The sequence below is a fragment of the Alexandromys fortis genome, unplaced genomic scaffold, assembly GCF_014885135.2.
Source record: "Alexandromys fortis isolate MF-2015 unplaced genomic scaffold, M_Fortis_MF-2015_v1.1 scaffold_205, whole genome shotgun sequence".
NCBI classification, from domain to species: domain Eukaryota; kingdom Metazoa; phylum Chordata; class Mammalia; order Rodentia; family Cricetidae; genus Alexandromys; species Alexandromys fortis.
This window is the reverse complement of record NW_026068107.1, coordinates 2262524-2283192: the sequence shown is the minus strand read 5'-3', so window position 1 is coordinate 2283192 and position 20669 is coordinate 2262524. Positions and strand designations below refer to the sequence as shown.

Here is a 20669-nt window from a genome sequence, read left to right as displayed (position 1 = left end):
TTAGAGTATAATTTATGTTCTTTTTTGTTTTTAGCATGAAAAAAATGTCAAAGACATCTAATTTTATGCCATGTGAGTAAATTTCAAGCAATGTTTTAAATTTTGTTGGTTGTACATGTCACCTCTGCCTCACACATTTTAGGTCACAGACATTATATTGCCTGGAAAAGGATTTTATTCCTCCCTAAAGGCAACCTACTTGAATGGTGGCCAATCGTTCAGCGATTATAAGGACTATTGGCAGTGAATACTTACAGGTCCGTGCACAAAAATCTTTTTTTGCATGCCTCACTTCAGAAGTGACTAGGGATCATCTGACAGCGGATGTATTCTCCAGTCATTAGTCATCACATTGTCAGAAAAAACCCATGACTAGCCCTGAGCACTAAACGACTGAAGATTAGATTATTGGGGAAAGTTCAGCAAATACGTAAAATACGATGAAAAAGATCAAAATTTCCCCTTAAATTCACAAAGAAGTGCTAGGATTCGTGAGTGAGAGAGCGTCATAGAAACTTGGGTATGAAATAAGTAAAAAATGATATTTTAGATCAAATTTGGAGATTTAATTTTGAGGGGCATGGTTGGTCAGCCATATGTGTAATAATGTTTTAGCTCAACTAGTGTCTTTCTCTGACATAGACATGCATAAATAATTTACATACAGATCTTCTAAATATTTATATGAATAAAAGGGGAAACCGAGGCAATATTTGTGAAGAATTGTTTTCTTCTTTAACTTACCACTTATGCAATTATATTTTTCCAAAGCTTATGTTAGGATAATCTTGAGTCATAATTGTTAGTATATATCATACACATATTTTTAAGGACCTTACTTTGCTTCTTTTAAAAGTAAATAAAGGCTATAGTCCGAATTCTTCAGTTTTATTTTCTTTGTCTTAGAATGCTCTTTTCTCCCTCAAACCAGTACGCTTCAGCCTGATTCCGTAGCTCTTTATATTTTAATGTTTCATAATCTGTGCAGAAACTCTGAGATAAGATGGGTCCAAGAGGCTAAATGGTACTCATCCAAAAAATGTCCTCAATTTCAAGATCTCAGTTGCACAGCTGGGTTCTGTTGGTCACATGTCAGTTTCAGAGCACATCTGTTCATTCCTCAAGGATCCACTAGGCCCCATGAACACAATGTCCTCTGTGTAGGGTACTTTACACCACAAAACTCAGCAGCTGCAAGGGTGAGAAAATCTCTACTTCTCAAGTTTGTGTCTCTAGGCAGTTTGAGTAGGGTGTTTTCTATCTGGCTTTCTTTTGGTTGCTTGTCACTTCTGACATACAGATGCTTGCTGGCAACGAAGTTGCTTTCACTGTTCTCAGGGACAGATGTTTCTAGTCTGGGAAGAAATAGACCAAAGTTTTACTGGAAAGTACAAATTCTTGCCACATTTAGGCACCTAACCTGAGAAAACATAAAGACGATTTTGGCCACTGGCTCATGAATGGAAACGTCGTTACTGCCAGGAAAATAATGCCCCAAATCTAAAGACTTGGTCTCAGAAATTTAGGGAAAATATTTTGTGTCAAATATTCTCATCTCTATGGTTCACAGCAGCCACACAAGTTTCCTGGTAGGCGAGTGGTAAAAGTAGAGACAAGTCTATTTCATTTGGAAGATCAACATCTCTATATCTGAGCTTTCTGAGAATTATTAATGGAGAGAAAGGGAGGGAGAGAGAAAGAGAGAGACTGAGACTGAGATTCTTGTACCTTTCAAATTCTGGGTATAGGAAATATTTTGAGTTGACAGGCTTGAGTGGAGTACTGTGAGAGAGGCAGAGAAATGACTGAAGATACATGAAAGGGAGCAATATTAAAACTAATTTGATTCATAGAGAGTTATCATTCTACATCAAGAAAGATCTTATGAAGCTTGCTTTCATAATCCTCAAAGGTCTTGTTGATACTTTTGGAGGAAGGCATAGTCTTGGGTCAATATGTATTAAGTGAGATGTGAGGGACAAAAACAGCTTATAATATTGTAACTAGGTCCCCCCACAGGAATGTGTCTATATTTATATAGCATAACCTGTTAAATGTGTACCAATGGCTGCAAATTCAGACCACAGAAGCTTCTTTAATAACACTCATACACCAGGTCCAAAACGTTCTACTCTGTCATTCATGTGTAAATCAAGTATATTATTCATATACTTCATCGACTTCCTGAATGCGTGCTAAAAATGCCAAGGAAAAACTCGTTAATCGTGACATGGTGACTGCTCAGCTAGCACTGAAATGTTGATGGAAAAGAAAAATTGTCAAAGAGTCTTTTTAAGAACTTCTGCAGGTTACACTCGCAAATCGGAATTCAGAGAACATGAATTCCCTAGTTCAGGAAGGAAGGATTAAAAGCAAACACCCTCCAGTGGTTGCATCTAAAAGTTGCATAGTTTTCTCAAATGGCTGACGGTTGAAAAAATATTCTTGAGTAGCATCCAGTACCTCTGGATCAAGTCCCCGCTCATTCTGATGATTGTAAAAATCTTAAGAATATGAAAATGATCTTCTTTGGACTATCAAATCTCTCCTGCATTTGATTTAATGTGTAATAGCTTGCTAGAATGTAAGCTCTGAGAGCTGCAATCATGGCTGGCTCACCCATCATAGTTCTGAGGTGTCAAAGACATGAAGTGCCAACAGCATCCAAGTCGTAGATGGAACAATGGCCTATATATTCAGTTTGTAACAAATTGCGCACAAGTGTGACACATATTTTATGTGTGCTGGTCAGTAAGTTAATAGTCAAGATAATTATAGAGGATATAAAAAGTCTGTTTTATCTTGAGGACCAATCTGGGAGGAATTGGGTAAGGGGAAAATATGATCAAAATATATTATATGAACGTTTCAGAGATTTAACAAAAGCATTTTAAAACAGAAAAAAGGCCTCCAAAAAGTAATGTCCTTGCTTATTTTCATTCCTTGTTCTTCTCTTAAACTAACACTGTTGAAAAAGATCAACAGATATTATGAGGCACCAAATCACTTTAAACTGTGTTAGATGACAATATCATTATGAACATAAATGAAATTCAGTACAATACTCATGGAACTTATAATCACATTGGTAAGAGATAAATAAATGGCACACTACCTAAAGTTATAGAACCAAACAAAATATCTTAGGTCTATACATTTATAGTCAAAAGGTACATATATACCATGAACTTGAGGCCTGAAGAGATTACTACAGATTTGCCACAAAATCAGTAAGGGTTATGGAAAATAATCAATAGGGTCTTCAAATGCATAGAAGGCTAACATGAACAAAAACAGTTCAGGGACATAGAGACACATAATGCATATCATAGGCATAACTTGGCTAGAGCAGAGGCTTTGAGTAGGTAGCAAAAAGAATGGGTGAGAGGAGAAGAATCTGGGCAAGCAGCCAATTAAAAAAGTGTTTAAGGAAGGTTTACAGATTTTATCCTGGAGGAAAGAGTGAAAAAAACTGAAGTTTGTGGAACAGTGTTGGGGTGTTGTACACATGGTAATGGATTACACGGAAGAGTGCCAGTATAAGGAAGGTAGAGATATAATCAATATTGTTGGAATAATGCAATTGGTGTCTAAGCTAGGATAATAGAAGTGAGAATGGAAAAGACACAAGGGACATGGTTTGGGAGAAAGACACCGAGGCATAAAAATGACTCAGACATCGTAATAATCCTTGGGCAATCTCTTGCCATGGCATTATATTTCAAGTTATGAGAGCAGGTAAAATTACAAAAAGAAAAGCGTAGAGAGACCATGGGAAGATGTTTAGAGACATTTTAATTGAGGAAAAGAAATGAACTTGTAAATATTGTTGTCTTTGGACCTTTCAGTGCACATTAAAGGCATGCAATAGTAAATACACTCATACATACATACGGTCCTCAAGAAGAAAGAGAAATGATAAAAACACAGTGGGTTCCCATTTGTTTCCCATTTGATGTGGGAATGATTTCTTACTAATAAAGAAACTGCCTAGGCCCATTTGATAGGCCAACCCTTAGCTAGGCAGAAAAAACAGAACAGGATGCTGGGAGAAAGAAGCTGAGTCAGGAGTCGCCATGATTCTCCCACTCCAGACAGACACAGGTTAAGATCTTCTCTGGTAAGCCACCTCGTGGGCTACATAGATTATTAGAAATGGGTTAGATTAATATGTAAGAGCTAACCAGTAAAAGGCTACAGATAACGGGCCAGGCAGTGTTTAAAAGAATATAGTTTCCGTGTAATTATTTCGGGCATAAGCTAGCCATGCGGGCGGCCTGGTGCCAGGGATGCAGCCCCGCCGCTCCTATCACTACACCCATTAGTTTAATGATCATATTATTGAAGAACAGCATGATCTAGCAGGGTGATGTCTATGTTCTATGTCCAGTTCTATTTTTGACAGCCCTGTGATCTTGGGCTTCTCTGAGCCTTTGTTTCCTCATCTGGAAGACAAATACTTAATTCTCTCTCTCTCTCTCTCTCTCTCTCTCTCTCTCTCTCTCTCTCTCTCTCTCTCTCTTGCTCTCTCAAGCAGGCATGCACACACACACAGAATTGTAAGTCTGAAATGTAATAAAGTATAATGAATGTCAAATTACCTTAAATGCCATCAAGTTTGACAATAAAGATTTTTTGTAATTGTCTCATTGTAAACATTAGCATATTTAAGACTTAAAAGACAATATGCAAATGTATTGTAGTCCCTTGTTTTTTCCTCAGTATTTTCAAAAACCTTTTGAGGGCAGGGACAGTCTCTTAGGCCTATGCTCTCCTTATATTTTCCCACGTACAAGTTCTGAACAAAGCACATATTTTTTAGCAAGAACAAAGCATGCATTTTGAGTTGCAACTGGATTTACTGTGAAAGCTCAAATGCAGCTTTCACTAGGTAGCATTACTGAAAAGTAGCATTGAAACCTACAGTGTCTGGCACATCTTAAACTTTATTTAAGTACTAAATACATACAAAAAATACTGCTCCCAATGGCGTCATACACCTTTTACAGTGGAGTTTTCCATAAACCTGTGAATGAGTGACAAGGCATAGTGAATAACAAGGATGAAAGGAAAATATTCAAAGTTAGTAGTGACATTTATTGTATTTATAAGTCAAGGCAAAGACAGCAGTCCAGCTTGGGACCTGCAGTCCACCGAAGTAGCTTGAACTGAATTTTACAGCTTGTTTTTAAATGAAGTGTCATTATTACCCCTGAAACTTAAGCGTTGTAATCAAAACCACACTTACAGTATAAGTTTTAAAAACATACTTAAATTATAAATGAGAATACCTTCCAAAAACCTCAGATGCTCTAAAGTCACAAGGAGAAATCTGAATTTGAAAAACCATCTAGTGAGAGAAACGGTTTTCTAAAAAGTTGGCTCTGAGGCTTGCCGCTTCCATATCATCCGCTGAAAGAGAAGGGATGTTTTAAAGAGCAAATGCAGTTACTTACTTCCACTGGGAATCAGATCCCTTTCTGGGATAAAGAGTTTGTATCCGTAGTGCTTTTCTAGGACATCTGGCAGTATTTCCAGAGCAAACTGCTCTTCCTCCGTATTGTCACAGTCCAGAGTATCTTGATCCACTTTTGTGTACGAGAGATAGGCATCATATTCCTTATTGTCTTAAAGAGTAACAGTAAAAACAACAGAAGTAAATATTAGAAGGTTCCCTTTGAACATTAGACGTCTTTAACAGCTAACAAGCCAGAATAAGCATTGTAATCAGTGACCATCTTTAACAACTGGAAAAATAATTCTCATGTTATAGGTAATATAGTCTATTTTCGCATGAATATTTCGTATGAAATGATCTAAAACTGCCATGAAGTAGGCACCTTACAGTCATGACAGAATAGAGCAAAGATTTCTTTTTCCCGCCTTTTGGTGAGACTCCACATTTGTGCATCCTGTAAATGATGATCTCGGTGTGTTTGAATGTAGGACGAAATAAGCTGAAGTCATGGATTTGAACCCTTCATGTGCCAGTTGGCTTGGCTCTGCCACTTAGTCACAGACTATACCTTGTTTGCACAAATATGTGCACGCAATCCAAAAGGGGTTGGGCCCTAAACTGTGAAAGATTGAAGTAATCCCGCTTCACTTCTGGAGACTGTACTCAGCATATGCCATACTTCCAGTTGGTTAGTGTCATCAGCATCATATACAAAAAGCAGTTCATTACCAAATAGCAGAAACAGCAGCTGGGTTTTATACAAATACATTGCCTGTTATTCTTGTTCAGCCAAGTAATTTGACACAACTTCCAAAAGAGGCCTTTGTTTCAAAATATACCTCCTTCCAATATTGCCAAATTAGGTTTTCTCTTCACACGTTTAGTCATGGAGTTAACTGTACTTTGCAAGCATATTTTTACCCTTCTTTGCTGGATTGGCTCAGAGCCAATCTGTCTAAAGTACAAATGTTTATGGATGCATGCGGTTTTTTTGCACAAAATGTTTATGAACACAGCTATCTATTGTGTTAGTCCTCCATGTTTTAGTTGCAACATATCAGAAAACCTGTTGTATGCTCAAATTCTCTTATTTAAAGAAAATTATTTTTAAAGTTAATTTAGTGAACGTAAATCCATGAGTAACTAACAATGCCTATTAATACCAGTTTCCTGAAGACATTGATTTTGAAAGACTGGTAAGCATTTATTTCTAAACAAATCTGATTAGAATATAGATTAAAATTTTGTCATATGGAATTTTATAAAATAAACGAGTTATTTACTTACCTACTCTATTAATATTTTAGTCCTAGTGACAGGATGGGGTGGAAACTACAGGCATAAAGCAAGAAACATATGTCCTAATTGTTGGACTAGGTGAGACTCCCTGAGACTTCTAATAGGGAATTTATGTTCAAATTCTTGTACGATTCTCCCCCTTACTACCTATTCAAGAAAAGAACTCTGGTATTGATGTTAAGCTAGTACCTGAGTTCCAGAGAAAAGCTTAAGATATGTTAGCATGCCCCATAACTATAGAAGGCTTCTAAACCTTGCTTAGGTTTCTTGATTGCCTAGGAGCAGATGAACACAAAATAATGTCCTGGATAGCTGAGAAGATCTTTTGGCTTACAAATTGGACACATTCCACTGTTATACATAAAACTCTACTTGGAATTGGAAATGTTCTTCAGCAATGCTAATGTAAGAACCTCCTGGAAATACTAGCACCTCTGCCCTTGCTCCAATCAAGCACAGGATGCACCTGCAGGCCCCTGACTTTCTCCAGCTATAATTACTCACCTGGGACTCAAAGCTGCCGATGATGCACAGCTGGAAGAATAAAACAGTCCAAAGGACAAAAATCTCTATTCCTATGAGCAGAATCTATTTTATTGTTCTTGGTAGATAGTATTGCTGCTTCAAACTCCATGTCAGGCTAGACCTTTGTTTCCCATCTCACAACCCTAACTAAATTGAACCACGATTTGTTGAACATCTACTATGTACTTAACAATGTTCAGTTGCTAGGTGGCTCTACTGTCTAGCATATGAGAAGTTCAAGAATCTTAGCCTATTGCTTATTCAGACTTTGGTGATTTACTCTTTGCCTATGCTAATACTCACTTGTACCTGGTACTTTCTTAACTTCCTTTACTATGTCCTAACATTATAGCTCAATATATACACATTCTTCTAGTAAACTATTTCTGTATTGTTATATACTAGTTCAGTTGTGAAATAGAATATCTATGTCTTTGCCATGTTAATATTTGAATATGTACCTGTATAGTCAGTTTTACCTAGCATTCTGGAAGCATAATTGTTTCTGGAAAAAAAAGTGCTTTGGTTTCAGTTATATCCCTACAAGGTGACTAAAAGGTGAAGGACTTATTGTAACTGACTGGAGCAGGAAAGAGCTCTCAAAGACACCATGTCAGATGTCTCAGAGACTTCAGGATACCAGCTAGTGAGCCAGCAATGACTCAGATGCCACAGCTTTAAAAGGCACTTCAGTCTTATGTAGAGAGCCAAGAAATTTTCATGAATAGCACAGCTGTTGCTCACATAGAGGGACAAGATGAATAGAGTAAAGGCATCAACATGATGCAAATAAAGTTAACAGCCAGGCTGGACAATTGTTTGAAAACCAAGAGGCAGTTCAGTGACACCGCTTTTCTAGACAACACTAATGAGTGCTCTGTACTAAATTACACAGACTAAACTTATCTGAGGAACCAGAAACTAGAGAACAATGCAGACAAGGCGGCTGGCACAGCGGCCACCAGAACTATGCTGCTCCTAATGAAGAGAGAAGTTACGAAGACAACTGAACTATTTGTGGAAGAATTTTCTTGTTGTCACACCTGTCCTTCCATATTTTAAAATCTAATTTTAATTTTGTTCATCATCGGGGAGTCATTCCCATTTCTGCAGCCCAGTTCTCCTGCAGCTATACTGAACACAGTCCTAAGCCCTTAACTTCTAAAGAGAACAGAACTCTATAAGCGTTTTGACTACTGTATACCCAGTAACGAATTTAGGACTTATTTGTATGTGTGTGTATAGTGTTGATCTGAAAGGAAACTCTTAAATATTTATTGAAAAACTGGTAGTTCAAATAAATAAAGCAATCTGTAGTGGTTGGAAATGAGGTGAATTAAAAGTGGATAGAACATCAAAGCTTGTTGAATAAATTCTATTTTATTAAACAAAATATTTCCATAAAAACTTTCACGAAATTCATATGTCTATGTACATATGTGTATGTACTTGTGTATATGATGGTCACATGGGAGAGGAGGCATCGCTGAGAATCTAGACTGAAGTTTCAGGCCAGTGAGAGACCATGTCTCACAGAAAAGGTAGAAGGGACCTGAGGACCAACAGAAGACAGTGTTCTATGATCTTCGCATGTAGTCTATCACGCACTCACACAAACACATGTTCTCCCTTACATACATATATACAAATGCATATACAAAATTAAAAAAAATCAATGTATGTATAATGTCACTGTCCTGGTTAGGCATTTCTCAGCTTGACAAAATCTAGAGTCATTTGAGAAGCGAGAACTTCAAATGCAACTATATCTCCACTAGATTGGCCTGTGGGTATCCTCTTGACTAATGGCTGATGTGGGAGGGCCTGGCCCACTATGTTCAGTACCATTACTGGGAACTGGCCCTATAAAAAAAAACAGGCTAAGCAAGCCATGAAGAACAAGCGAGTAAGCAGCATTCCTCCATGGTCTTTGCTTCAGTTCCTGTCTCCAGGCTCCTGTCTTGAGTTCCTGTCCTGACTTCCCTCTGTGAGAGAAATTTGATACTTAAGAGATAAAACAAACTCTTTGTTCCTTAAGTTGTTTTTTTGTCATGATGCTTTATCATAGCAATAGAAAGCCTAACTAAAACAGCCACTATATACGTCTAAGTAGAGTGTGTGCATATGTAGACATAGCCAATGAAAAAATACAAAGAAAAGTTATACCAAAAAACTAAGGTGTATTGATGAGCTGTTAGAATAAGTAAAATGATAAAGAATTTGGCAGCATATTTAGCTGGCATTGGAATCATATAATGTGTGTTTGTAAAAGGATGTTAAAATTCATTTACTCAGTACTTAGATTCAGTGGTTGAGAATGCTAGATTTACAAGCATGAGAACATGAATTGGAATCTGTAACACCCATTTAAAAAAAATCAAGCATGTCTTTGGGAGCATATGTATTTAGTGTTGGTTGGGGTGGCAAAGACAGAAGGACACCAGGAACTCAGAGGGTAGCCAAGCTAGCTGAAATGGGGAGCTTCTAATTCAGTGAGAGACAGCATCTTAAAGAAGCCAGAGAGAGACCGAAGATGTACTCTCTGGACCTCTGCATGTACACACCTGAAGTCACACACATTCATATGCATGCACTGTATATACAACAGCAAATACTCAAATAAATAAATAAAATTAAACAAATAGAATTCATTTATTCATCCTCAGCACACACTCGTTAAATTTTTAGAATTTATTTAGGCTAGTACAGAGATTATGTCCTCAATCACCAACTTCCCATGCAGAATATAAAATATTTACATTTTTCTTTGAAATGGAGACCTTTGAAGTGACCTTCACCCATTCCCCACCCCATAGATTTTCTACTAGAGCATACAATTGTCTAATAATATTCTAATTATTACTAGACACTTTTGATCAAATGGACCATCTGAAAACTAAAGATGCAAATAGATCCTTGTCAATGCAATGATATTGCTATAAACTTAGTCTCATGTGTATATACAACAACCAGTCAGTTACTACTGGTTATTGAGTACAGATGATGACAGAAAATAATTCATATAGCAAAACCTAATAAATTGTATTGCCTTTTACTGAAATTAGTAAATTGCTCATAATTGTTATTTAAAGCACATTAATCACAAGAGCCTCTTTTTATGTTCTTTCATATAGAACACACAAACCCTTCCATATATACTTCAGTTACTTTGTATGTATAAATTAGAAGTCTAATTTCCAATATTAGCTCCTGTACATAGGAACAGAATATAATTAATTACATTTTCGTGTATATAACCATGATCAGAACAAGTCCTTATTTCTCCATGTGAAGATATTCCTTAATATCAGGGAGTACTACTTTAAACACTTAGCTATAATTCCTAAGTGAATGCACAATGTGAAAATGAATTTATAAAGAAGTATTGGCCTAACTTGCTGTGAAAACTGTAGTCAACTAAGATATATTTATATCAGTATTTGTGTAATAGCAACAATAATGTCAAAATCAGATTTCTCAAAAGTTTTGACATCACATCTATCATTATAAAAATAAAGAAATTAATTAAATCTTCAAGGTAAATACTTTCTTAGAAATGTAAATAAAAGTTTACTCTTAAATATTTCAGTAAACTAAACACCTTTAAAACTGACTTCAAAGGTAACTGTTTGAAATTGATTAATATTTCCAAGGTTTATAGTAGTTGGGGAGTGAGTGCATTATATTTAGTAATATGATATGACTTCTTATGGATGCTGATAGAAAAAACAGCAGTTTGACTTGGGGGAGGAATAGAATATAATCAAAACATATTTAAATTTAAAAATTGTTTTAAATAATAAAAAAGTAAAATGTGAAATGAGAAAAATACCAATTTGTTCTCTTGAAAAAAAAACTAAAACATTTCTGAATATTCAAAGTGTAAAACAGCGAAGACACACTTATTTTTTGATACTTAAACTTATGATTTCTAAAAGTTATATAAAGCAAACACAGTAAAATTTTATGGTACTGCATTCGATACTTTTTCCATTGCTGTGACATACTACCCAATAAAAGTAGCATAAGGAGATTTATTTTGCCTTAGTTTCATGATGATGAAGATGTGGTGCCATTCATGGCAGTGGAGCAGGCGCACTTCCTGCGGTATCAGGAAGCAAAGATCCCAGATAGAAATTGGTGCCTAGCTAAGTTCTTCTACTAGCAATGGGATTCCTCCAGTTAGACCGCTCCTCCTTTGCTCTTAAAACCTTCTAAAACATTGCTACAAGCTGAGTACTAAGTAATCACACATATGAGACTATGGGGTTGCCACATATTCAAACCGTAACAGACACATTCTAAATTTGTATCTTTGGAATCATTTTTGAGAATGCTACTAAAAGTATTCAAAATATGTAGGTTCATGCATTTTGTTGGTAAAAATGACCTGTATCTAAGTTTCAATTTTCTAGACAAAAATAGCACATAATTTTTTTTCTTGTGTTTTACTAAGGGAAAGGGCTTTCATAGCAGTTGTTTGTCTTGCTCAGTTTTTTATTGAGAAGTGATGTCAAACACGGGAAGATTACATGAATAAGATTATATTAAAATAATGCATCACATTTTTATCTAGTTTTTTTTTCATAAAAAACGTTTTTCCTTAATTTTGTGAGAGCAAGATGCACATGTCATAATCCTTTGTCCCTAAATATTCTAATTTCTGTTTCCAAGAATAGAAATAGTCTTTTACAGGATTATCCATAAATTATGCCTATTAATTGAGGTTAGGAAACAGGAGATGCCTTACCATCAGTAGTTTCATCACCTCCAAAACGCTGTCGGTAGAAAAGCATCAATTCTATGTTGTAGCATTTGTAGACCACCACCAGCAGTATAAGTAGGAGGAAGATTGCTCCCAGCCCCCCTGCAAGCTCAATTTTGTATATTAAATCTGAAGTAAACAGAAACAACAGAAAAAGGCAATTAAATCAGCAACACTTGGAATTTCACCAAATTTCTCTGTGTGAGCGATATGCTAATCATTCTGGTTTTCTTTTCAGAATATATCGTTCATAATAAATTTCTCTTGATATACTAGTTAATAAAATTAACTATATCCTGAAGCTTTTAGCAATTTACTCTTACAAGTAGTAACTGTATAAGAAAAGAAATACTTAAATCCCAATAAAATTTGAAGACAGCATTTTCACACATATTTCATTAATTGTATATCAGGGAACTATTAAAGCTCCTTTATTTAGGATTCATGGATAATGTTCTATTATGTCTGTTAAAATATCTTGTTGGTTTAGCAAGACTATCTCCTGTACTTCTTAGGCCACCGGCTCTGTTCTTCTACAGTAGAATAATATCATAAAATTACTTTCAGAATCAAATAAAATCGAATGAGCTTGCAAGATTTAACTGTTCCACTTAACCTCAATAGAAAATAATCTAATACATGTTAAGCAGGGAGAATTAACTTACCCATTCCCCATACTTATTTGAATAAATTACTATAATATATTTGTGATATAATATACCCAGAGGAACAAAATGTGAATGAGAAATCTAGGTTAATCAGTTAGTCTCTTTGGCCAACACCAATATATGTTATATTTAGACTTTTCCATTGAGGCATTCCTGGGTCCCTGAGAGTTGGGATAATGAAATCAGCACATAATGGAATGAGACAATAATGTCTCCCAGGCTCAGAGAACAGTGGATTATCTGTAGCTTAATTAATGATATTAACAAATCTAGAATAATCATCAGAAAAAATAGACAGAATTATTGAATTTAGCAAAAGTATGAGTCAAATGATAGTTTAGATTTTGAGTTCAGCATTTTCCAGAGGAGATATGCTAAATCTGAGAGAGACCAGATTAGGTGGTCTCCATTTAATCTAATCCTGAATCATCAAGCAAATACTCTATTACTAATTTAGCTTGCCATGTAACTAGAACCGGTCAAGGGAAATGATATTTTATATTGCACATTAGTTGATTCTGACTGTAGTTGGCATCAGTCAGTTTCCCTGGGTAGGTTGATTCAAATTTCTGATATGACTGTGACTCTTGAGAAACACAGACAACTTTTCTTTGGTAATGTTCTTTTTCTTTACATAAGATCATAGATTAAGAAAAATAAGTCATGGTCAATGTAACAAAAGTGATTTAGCATATTATAATTTATAAAATGGATAATTATATTCTGGATTATATACTTTAACCAGGCTATCATTTGCTCTGTAAATAATCTTGTGGCACAAGAACTTTAATCGACTCTACAGATACAGAATTTGAGACTGTAATTTAAATCACTCAAGTAGGATAAGAACCCTGGTCTCCTAAATTCAAATTCAAGGCTTATTTTTTTCCAGCATAGCATTATCTACTCTACCCATGAAATGAAAATGGGAGATAATGGGCAGGCATCTCCATATTCTTCCATGGAAGTTTTGGTGATATTTCCTCATACCATGTGACTTGTGGAGCACTTGGGTTTCCATTATTTCAAGTCCAAAGAAAGAGAAGATCTGTTGTGATTACCACTGAGAATGAAATCACCTGAAGAGAGTTCACACACTTCTTTGAAGAGGACGCTACAAAACGCTACGGTGATGGAAGGAGGGAGCCCATAGGGGTTCCACGTGTGAAGGGAAGGATTAAGTTTTGTGGTGAATGAAGGAATTAAATTTTACCAAGGAAGTAGACCGAGAGCTGGACACAATATAGCTGATTAGGAAAATCACAGAGAGGAAAAGGAAATAAATGCGATGATTTTTTTTTTTTTTACTAAAGCAGAAGGAGAAATGAGTGAAAGGGGAAGAGAATGGAGCTGTTGTGAAGGACAAACTATTCATAATGGACATTAAGAAGGGACTTAGTGAACAGGCGTGGTGAGTGAGTATCTTTGCCCTACCTCCTCAAAGAGGAATTCAATTTGGAACCAAGCTCCCTCATTTTAGGCAAAAATAAAAATCCTTTTACACATTAAGCATGCCTCTTGTCTTAGAACCTGGTGTTGTAGGAGCCACTGACTACCTCTATCTGGGGCATAAAGCCAGCTTGCAAACTTATATTGGGAAGCAAATCACAAGCTTCACTTGCTTCCCCACCACTTTCTGTCCACAATACATTGCAAATGACCAGTACTATGTTGGAAACAATAAACGCTCTTTTTGTTACTCTGAAAAATCAACTTCTCTTTCAACTTATGGCCTTGATTGACATAATTCAAATGCTTTGTTCCTGTTTTCACCACAATAAATGTTCAATTTATTCTGTAAATGCCTTCATGTTTGGCTTTTCTTTTGTTCATTATCTTCTTCCCTCTTGCCCACCCCCACCCCCTCTGACATCTCTCTCGCTCTTGTCCACTTCCTCTCTGACCAGAACAGCTCTCAACTGTTTTCAAAGTCACTGAACGGAAATTTTCCCAACAATTTCTATGTTATTTACAGAGTACAGTTGCTATTAGGTAGATGGAAACCTCAGCAGCTGGACCAATTTGTGCCTCCAAGTAGCAGGCACCCATGTCAGCAGTAAATGTATGGAAGAGAATCATGGTGGGAAAAGTATCTGTGGTTTGGGGGTCCATTTCATAAAAATGCCTTTGAAACATATTACATAATGGTGGCTGTTTAAGTTGAAAACTGGGGACCTTGGCTCTGAGACCCAACAAGTATTCTTGGATTCCGTCAAGGCAGTCTTATCAAAAGAGAAACATCCATCCTATAATCAGAGGGTAAAACTGCCATCAGCCAAATGACATCTGGCTTTTCTTTTGTCTTCTGTTTACATTTGCCATTTTCTATCCCAGCAGGATCTATACTTCAAGACATTTCCTGACTGAGAAGCTGAAAGTCATTTATTTTGGTCTGTGTCTTGTAAATACTTCCTAAGGGTAACTGGAGCCAAGGAGAAATCTATTGAGTGGTTATAACTTCTTGTAGGCACTCAAAGTACAGACACAGTTCTTTTGTATCTTCTTCCTTTAGAGCTCATCTGTTTCTTCAATGTGAACACAAAGGTCAAATATTACTCTATGGGAAAAAATAGCAAGTGAAGCCAAGAGACAAAAGATGGTGTGTGTGTGTGTGTGTGTATGTGTGTGTGTTTATGGATGTTTGAGCTTGTTTTTCTAACTTACAAAGTAGTAAATGAGTTTGGAGGTTTGACCTGAGGACTTCTGCTGTGACCTGAATGCTGGTATCCTCTCAAAATTCATGTTTGTTGATATCAGGATGTTGCTTAGAGGCTGTGCATTTTTTAGAGTCCAGAGTTTGATGCCCAGCATTAAAGAAAATGTGTTTTGACCTGGATCGAAAGTAATGGCACTAGGATTTGGTGCCTTCAGGAAGTAAGTAGCTCAAGAACTCTCCATTCCGATGGATGAAAACAGTACCCCTTTAGAGGCCTAAGAGAATCTTCTTACTTCTTTACTCTGTGAGACCACATAGAATTCACCAACTATGAGGAATCCGTCCTTACTAAGTAGGCAATATGCTAGCACATAGATCCTAGAACTATACATGTCAATTCTGTGGAGAGTTTTATAAACTGTTCAGTAAAAGCTATTTTTGTTATAGCAGCTAAATTGCAAATTGATGCATAAATTACTGCTGACAAGTAGGGTTCTGCTATAACAATTACCTATAAATGTAGAAGTATTTTCTAAAATGGGTAATGAGACCGGGCGGTGGTGGCACATGCCTTTAATCCCAGCACTTGGGAGGCAGAGGCAGGTGGATCTCTGTGAGTTCGAGGCCATCCTGGTCTACAAGAGCTAGTTCCAGGACAGGCTCCAAAACCACAGAGAAACCCTGTCTCGAAACCCCCCCCCAAAAAAAAATAAAAAAAATAAAATGGGTAATGAATAGGTAGAGGTTCAAGGAGATTTGATGTACATTGTGAATGCAAAGAGCCTTATGGGAGAGTCTGGGGAAGGTTCAGAAAAAAAGATGAGCACACCAGGAAAAGGCTCAATTAAAATAGTGAATAATCCCGGTTCTGAGCAAGACATTGGTAGAGATATGACTGGTAAAGGCCACTTGATTGAAATGGGGACGAGTTCTTTATTAGATAAAAATCCATGAAGACCTACGTCTTGGATTTTCTAGCTTCCAGAAGGAAGTGCAAGGGAGAGGGTGAAGGGAGGGACAAAGAAGGGGAAGGTAGGGGTAGAGAGGGAGAGGGGGACGAAGAGGGAACGTGACACTGAGATTTGGTGTCATGCCTGTATTTTGTGGGTAAAGAAGCATGTGTAGAGAGGTAGAACTAATTACCAGAATTTTTTTAGATTAAGTTCATAATCTTGGTTCACCAAAAGGGAAAAATCATATGGATCTCTTACCACCCTATGATCAGTTACACTTTTCAGCTAATAGCTCTTCAGAGAAAACAAAAGGGTAGGTGAATGTAGGAGCTTACTGTGAAAGGGGATAGATATATCATATTTTGTAATCCCTGTCTATGATCATTGGCTATGTCAGAAGTGAATTTTCACTTTACAAAAGCCATTTTGAGTTCAAGAAATAATTTGTCACAAGTTTTTTTGTCCAAGATGATCACTTAGGAGATTTGAAAAGGACTTGCAGCTCATTAAGAAGTCACCGTTCCATAAAACAAGCTCTGCCTCGATTCTAGGTGGAATCACCACAGCCTATGAGGTCAGGCTCCATTGTGAGAAAGGCTAATAGGTCTAAATATGACTTTCTAATGTTTCTCAACACAAGATAAGCTTGGGATGATTTTTAAAAATTACAACAGGTTCCCAAGGACTTGTGACTTTCTTATTTTTAAGAGTCTAAAGACCAAATGAAGAAAAATCAACCATGTCATTTAGCAAAGCACAGTGAAAACTTTAACTTCTACCTAGAAGAGTCATTTTATTGAAATGATATATGCTTTTAGAAAAATGAATACTGAAAGTAGGGAGAGAGTGGCCATGGCTATGTTATTCCTCAAGTCCTTGTTAAAATGCTAATGTGTATGCTCTATGTGAAGAACATAGTCATGAGAGAGTCATAATCCTTTCTCTCCCATAGGAAAGTGCTTGTATTTTCTTATAGCAATCAAATTATTCTGTCTGTATTCCATTTGTTTCTAATAAAGGGCTCTTGTTTTATTTAAAAAAAAGAAAAATGAATACTGTTATTTATTAATTAATTAATTAAAAAAAATCTTTATCCTCTCAGCCTCACTTGAAAACCTTGAAGCTTTCATAGCATGGGTCAAAATCTTCTAGAACAGAATGCTGGGTTGACCTTTAGGTAAAGTGTGTTTTATATAGTTCACGTTTTCATTTTTTTAAAATAGTAAACTTTCTTCTATTTTTCATATATGCCTGGCCTTTAAGACTTTTGACTTTTCACCTCCAAACCTGAGTTAAAACTTTCAAAAAACAACAACAGCGAAAATAGCCTGAAGTAACTGAAGCCACACAGTCAAGACATGCTCATAGATAAAATCTTGTTTGGCGACTCTGTTACCTTTCCTCCCTCAGCACTGAGCTAGTCACGTATGAGGAGAGTTTCCTTCCAACAAATACTTTTGAGCATTTATTATGTGTGCTATGTATGCAGTGGTCACTAGCACAAAAAAATCTCTACACTTATAAAATGTACATCCTTGGGACAGGGAGAATGCAAGGAACAAGTGTGCAATGTATTATCCAATATTAATTCACACACTAGAAAGAGACAGAAACTTAGAGGACACAAAAAAGGTAGCGAATTATACTGTCTATGAGGTGGCCATGGAATGCCTACTAAGTAGGTCATAAAAGAAGAGGCAATTATGGGAACAGCTGGGGGAAATGTTCCAGGCAGAAGAAATAAACAAGAGACAAGAGTCTAAGAAAGGAATATCCTTGATGAGCAGAGGAAAAATAAAAGGAGGCTAGTGAGCATTCCATTTGAGCTAGATTGTGGTAGAACGTGAGATCAGCAATAAGAACAGATTGTGCAATAGTAAAAGTTTGGGGTTTTGTTCAGTTCGCGTGAGCTTGGAGCTCCAATTCAGGTGGTGGCAGTGAAGCTGTGGAAGTGGTCAAAGCTCCGACAGCCTTCGAAAGTTAAACTATGGGGCTTATTGGTGGCCTACATACAGGGCAAGAGTAGAGAAAACTAAAAGTGAAGGGCAGCTTTAACTATTTTGGCCCAAAAATCTAGTGTGATGATGATAGAGATGAAGAAGAACAAAGGATCATGTGGATAGGCAGAAGAAATTAGGGACTTTGGAATATGTAAGTCCTTATGTATTATGAAATAGGCAAATGGATATGTAAGGCTGGACTTTGTGTGTGAGGTAAGAATGAGTAAATGGAAATCAAGGAGATGGAGATTGAATGAGATCATTCAGAGATCGAATGAGAAGAAGCTGGAAAACCAGGGATTTCAACATTTATTTAAGAATAGGGAAAATGAGAACTTTGTCAGCTATTAATAATTCTCATCAAAGTTCTTTGCAGATGATATCAAGGGGAGTAGAATTTTACAGTGTGTCCTCATGTCCAGTCTCAGATTTCTAGAGTTTTAAGGGCTGCCAGTTGTTGCTATAGTTTTAAATAGAATAAATTTATTTTAAAACGTAGATCATATCTGTTCCCATTGGTTTAATTATAAGACCTGCTTTCATGTTTTTTCCCAAAGAAATTTTCAAATTGGATTGTATATGTATATGTATACACACATATATATGTATATGTATCTTTTGTTAAATGTTTATTTAACTTTGCATTATTACTACCTCAGAGGTTTGACGATGTCTATTTTATTTGTGTCTTTCTCAATACCTAGCATATATTTGCTACATATGAGTTCTCAATATTAAAAGAGACTTTTAATCGTTTATTTAACCAGAATGCAATCCAAGAGTACCTATTAGTGGCAAAACACTTTCTAAGTTGCTTGGAGATGCAGAAGTATAGCAGCTGACCCTGGTCTGGAGAATCTCTGAAGTAAGAATAAGACCCAAAAGTACAAGGACAATGTGACTTTTGCCACAAAGTACATAGGCTTAGGCAAAGCTTATACTAATGTAGAAAGGTATATAGATGAAAAACCACTAAATTTCAGTATAATAAAATATACTTCTTGATGGGATGCATTTTATATCTACTACATGTTTATTTAAACCACTAACTTTACAAGATAGATATCATTACTCCTATTTTACATATGAAGAGACTAAGGTTCTGAGATTCTAGTCAGCAAGTCACTTCGATTTCACCAGGTGGCTGAACCAGATCACCTGAACCTGGCTGCACTGGCTTCCCTTTCCATATGAGACCCCTTATACATAAATACGCCTTTAGTTTAAGAGAGCATCAAGTCCATTCATGTGAGCTGTGCTACTGCTGAGATAGAAGCACCATTCTCGGAATAAACGTGCTTCTTTCCTTCTTCTGGAGAGTCTCGTTGGGCTCAAGCTTCAGGTCTGGCAAGCAAATGGAAATTCCATCTTGGCCAGTAGACACAACTAATGATTTTGCTGATTGAATCTCTTCTATTGTTCTATAGCCTAGGCAACAAGTGGCCTGATAAAGAACATGTGTTCAGCTACATTTATAAAACCTTTCCCAGGTGGACACGCAAAACCCTTAGTAATTTTCTGTAGTCATTGAGACTTCTGGTGAAGCCCTTTAAGATGCTTTTTTGGCACTGTCTAGTTTTAGCCTTTTTACGCCTGCATTCAGTTTCCTTTCTTTGCCCATCACAAACCCATTCTACAGCAAGCTATTTTAAAAATGACTTTTCCAGAGATGCCAAAACACTTGGAAATATATTCATCCACTGAAGGCCTTTTAGTAACATATCATGTCACAAAATATAACTTGTGGTGTTTATGATAACTTTTCTTATATGATATTATTAATTACTTCTGTTACATTTTATTCTGGAATTTATAAATGACTTTGTTTTTAATCTGGTAATATAATGTCTAATATTTCAACTAAGCACTCTGACATAAGAAGGTGAAATACAGAGAAAATATTGAGTGCCAATAAATACCACAATTTTATGTATCACTTAGAATTACAAACATGGCACATTTTATGTCAATTGACTTAATGTTTAACCATATTTTATTTCAATTAGTCATTTCCTCATTCTATTGAATGTCATAGGCTTTTTATTTTTGCTAATATCTCAACAAGAGAAATATTACCCCTTAAAAACACAATGATAGCTAAAGGAAGTTTTTATTAAATGACAGTCTGTATCCAAAAAGCCTATTTAGTAGCTGTGGCTAGTTTGCGAAGATGTAGCTGTTCTTATGGAAAACAGTACCCTTTTTACGCAGTAGAACACTGGCATGTTTCCGTCCATTTCTGTTTTCCACATGGCAGGTATAATTAGCCAAGTCAGCTTCCACCACTGAGTCAAAGATGAGTGTCAATTCAACTTCTTTTTCTCCAAGATGCTCTTTGAGGAGCC

The 20669-nt window shown here is 36.3% G+C and overlaps 1 protein-coding gene across 1 annotated transcript in view; it reads right to left on the bottom strand.

Moving 5' to 3' along the window:
• Il1rapl2 (interleukin 1 receptor accessory protein like 2) overlaps positions 1 to 20669 on the bottom strand; it is a 634164-nt gene that overhangs the window by 7125 nt on the left and 606370 nt on the right. The window contains exons 7-9 of the mRNA XM_050124199.1: positions 20523 to 20668; positions 12033 to 12176; positions 5457 to 5627 (exon numbers count right to left, since the gene is read on the bottom strand). Coding sequence (XP_049980156.1) covers positions 5457 to 5627; positions 12033 to 12176; positions 20523 to 20668 — 461 coding nt within the window. The remainder of the gene's footprint in view (positions 1 to 5456; positions 5628 to 12032; positions 12177 to 20522; position 20669) is intronic.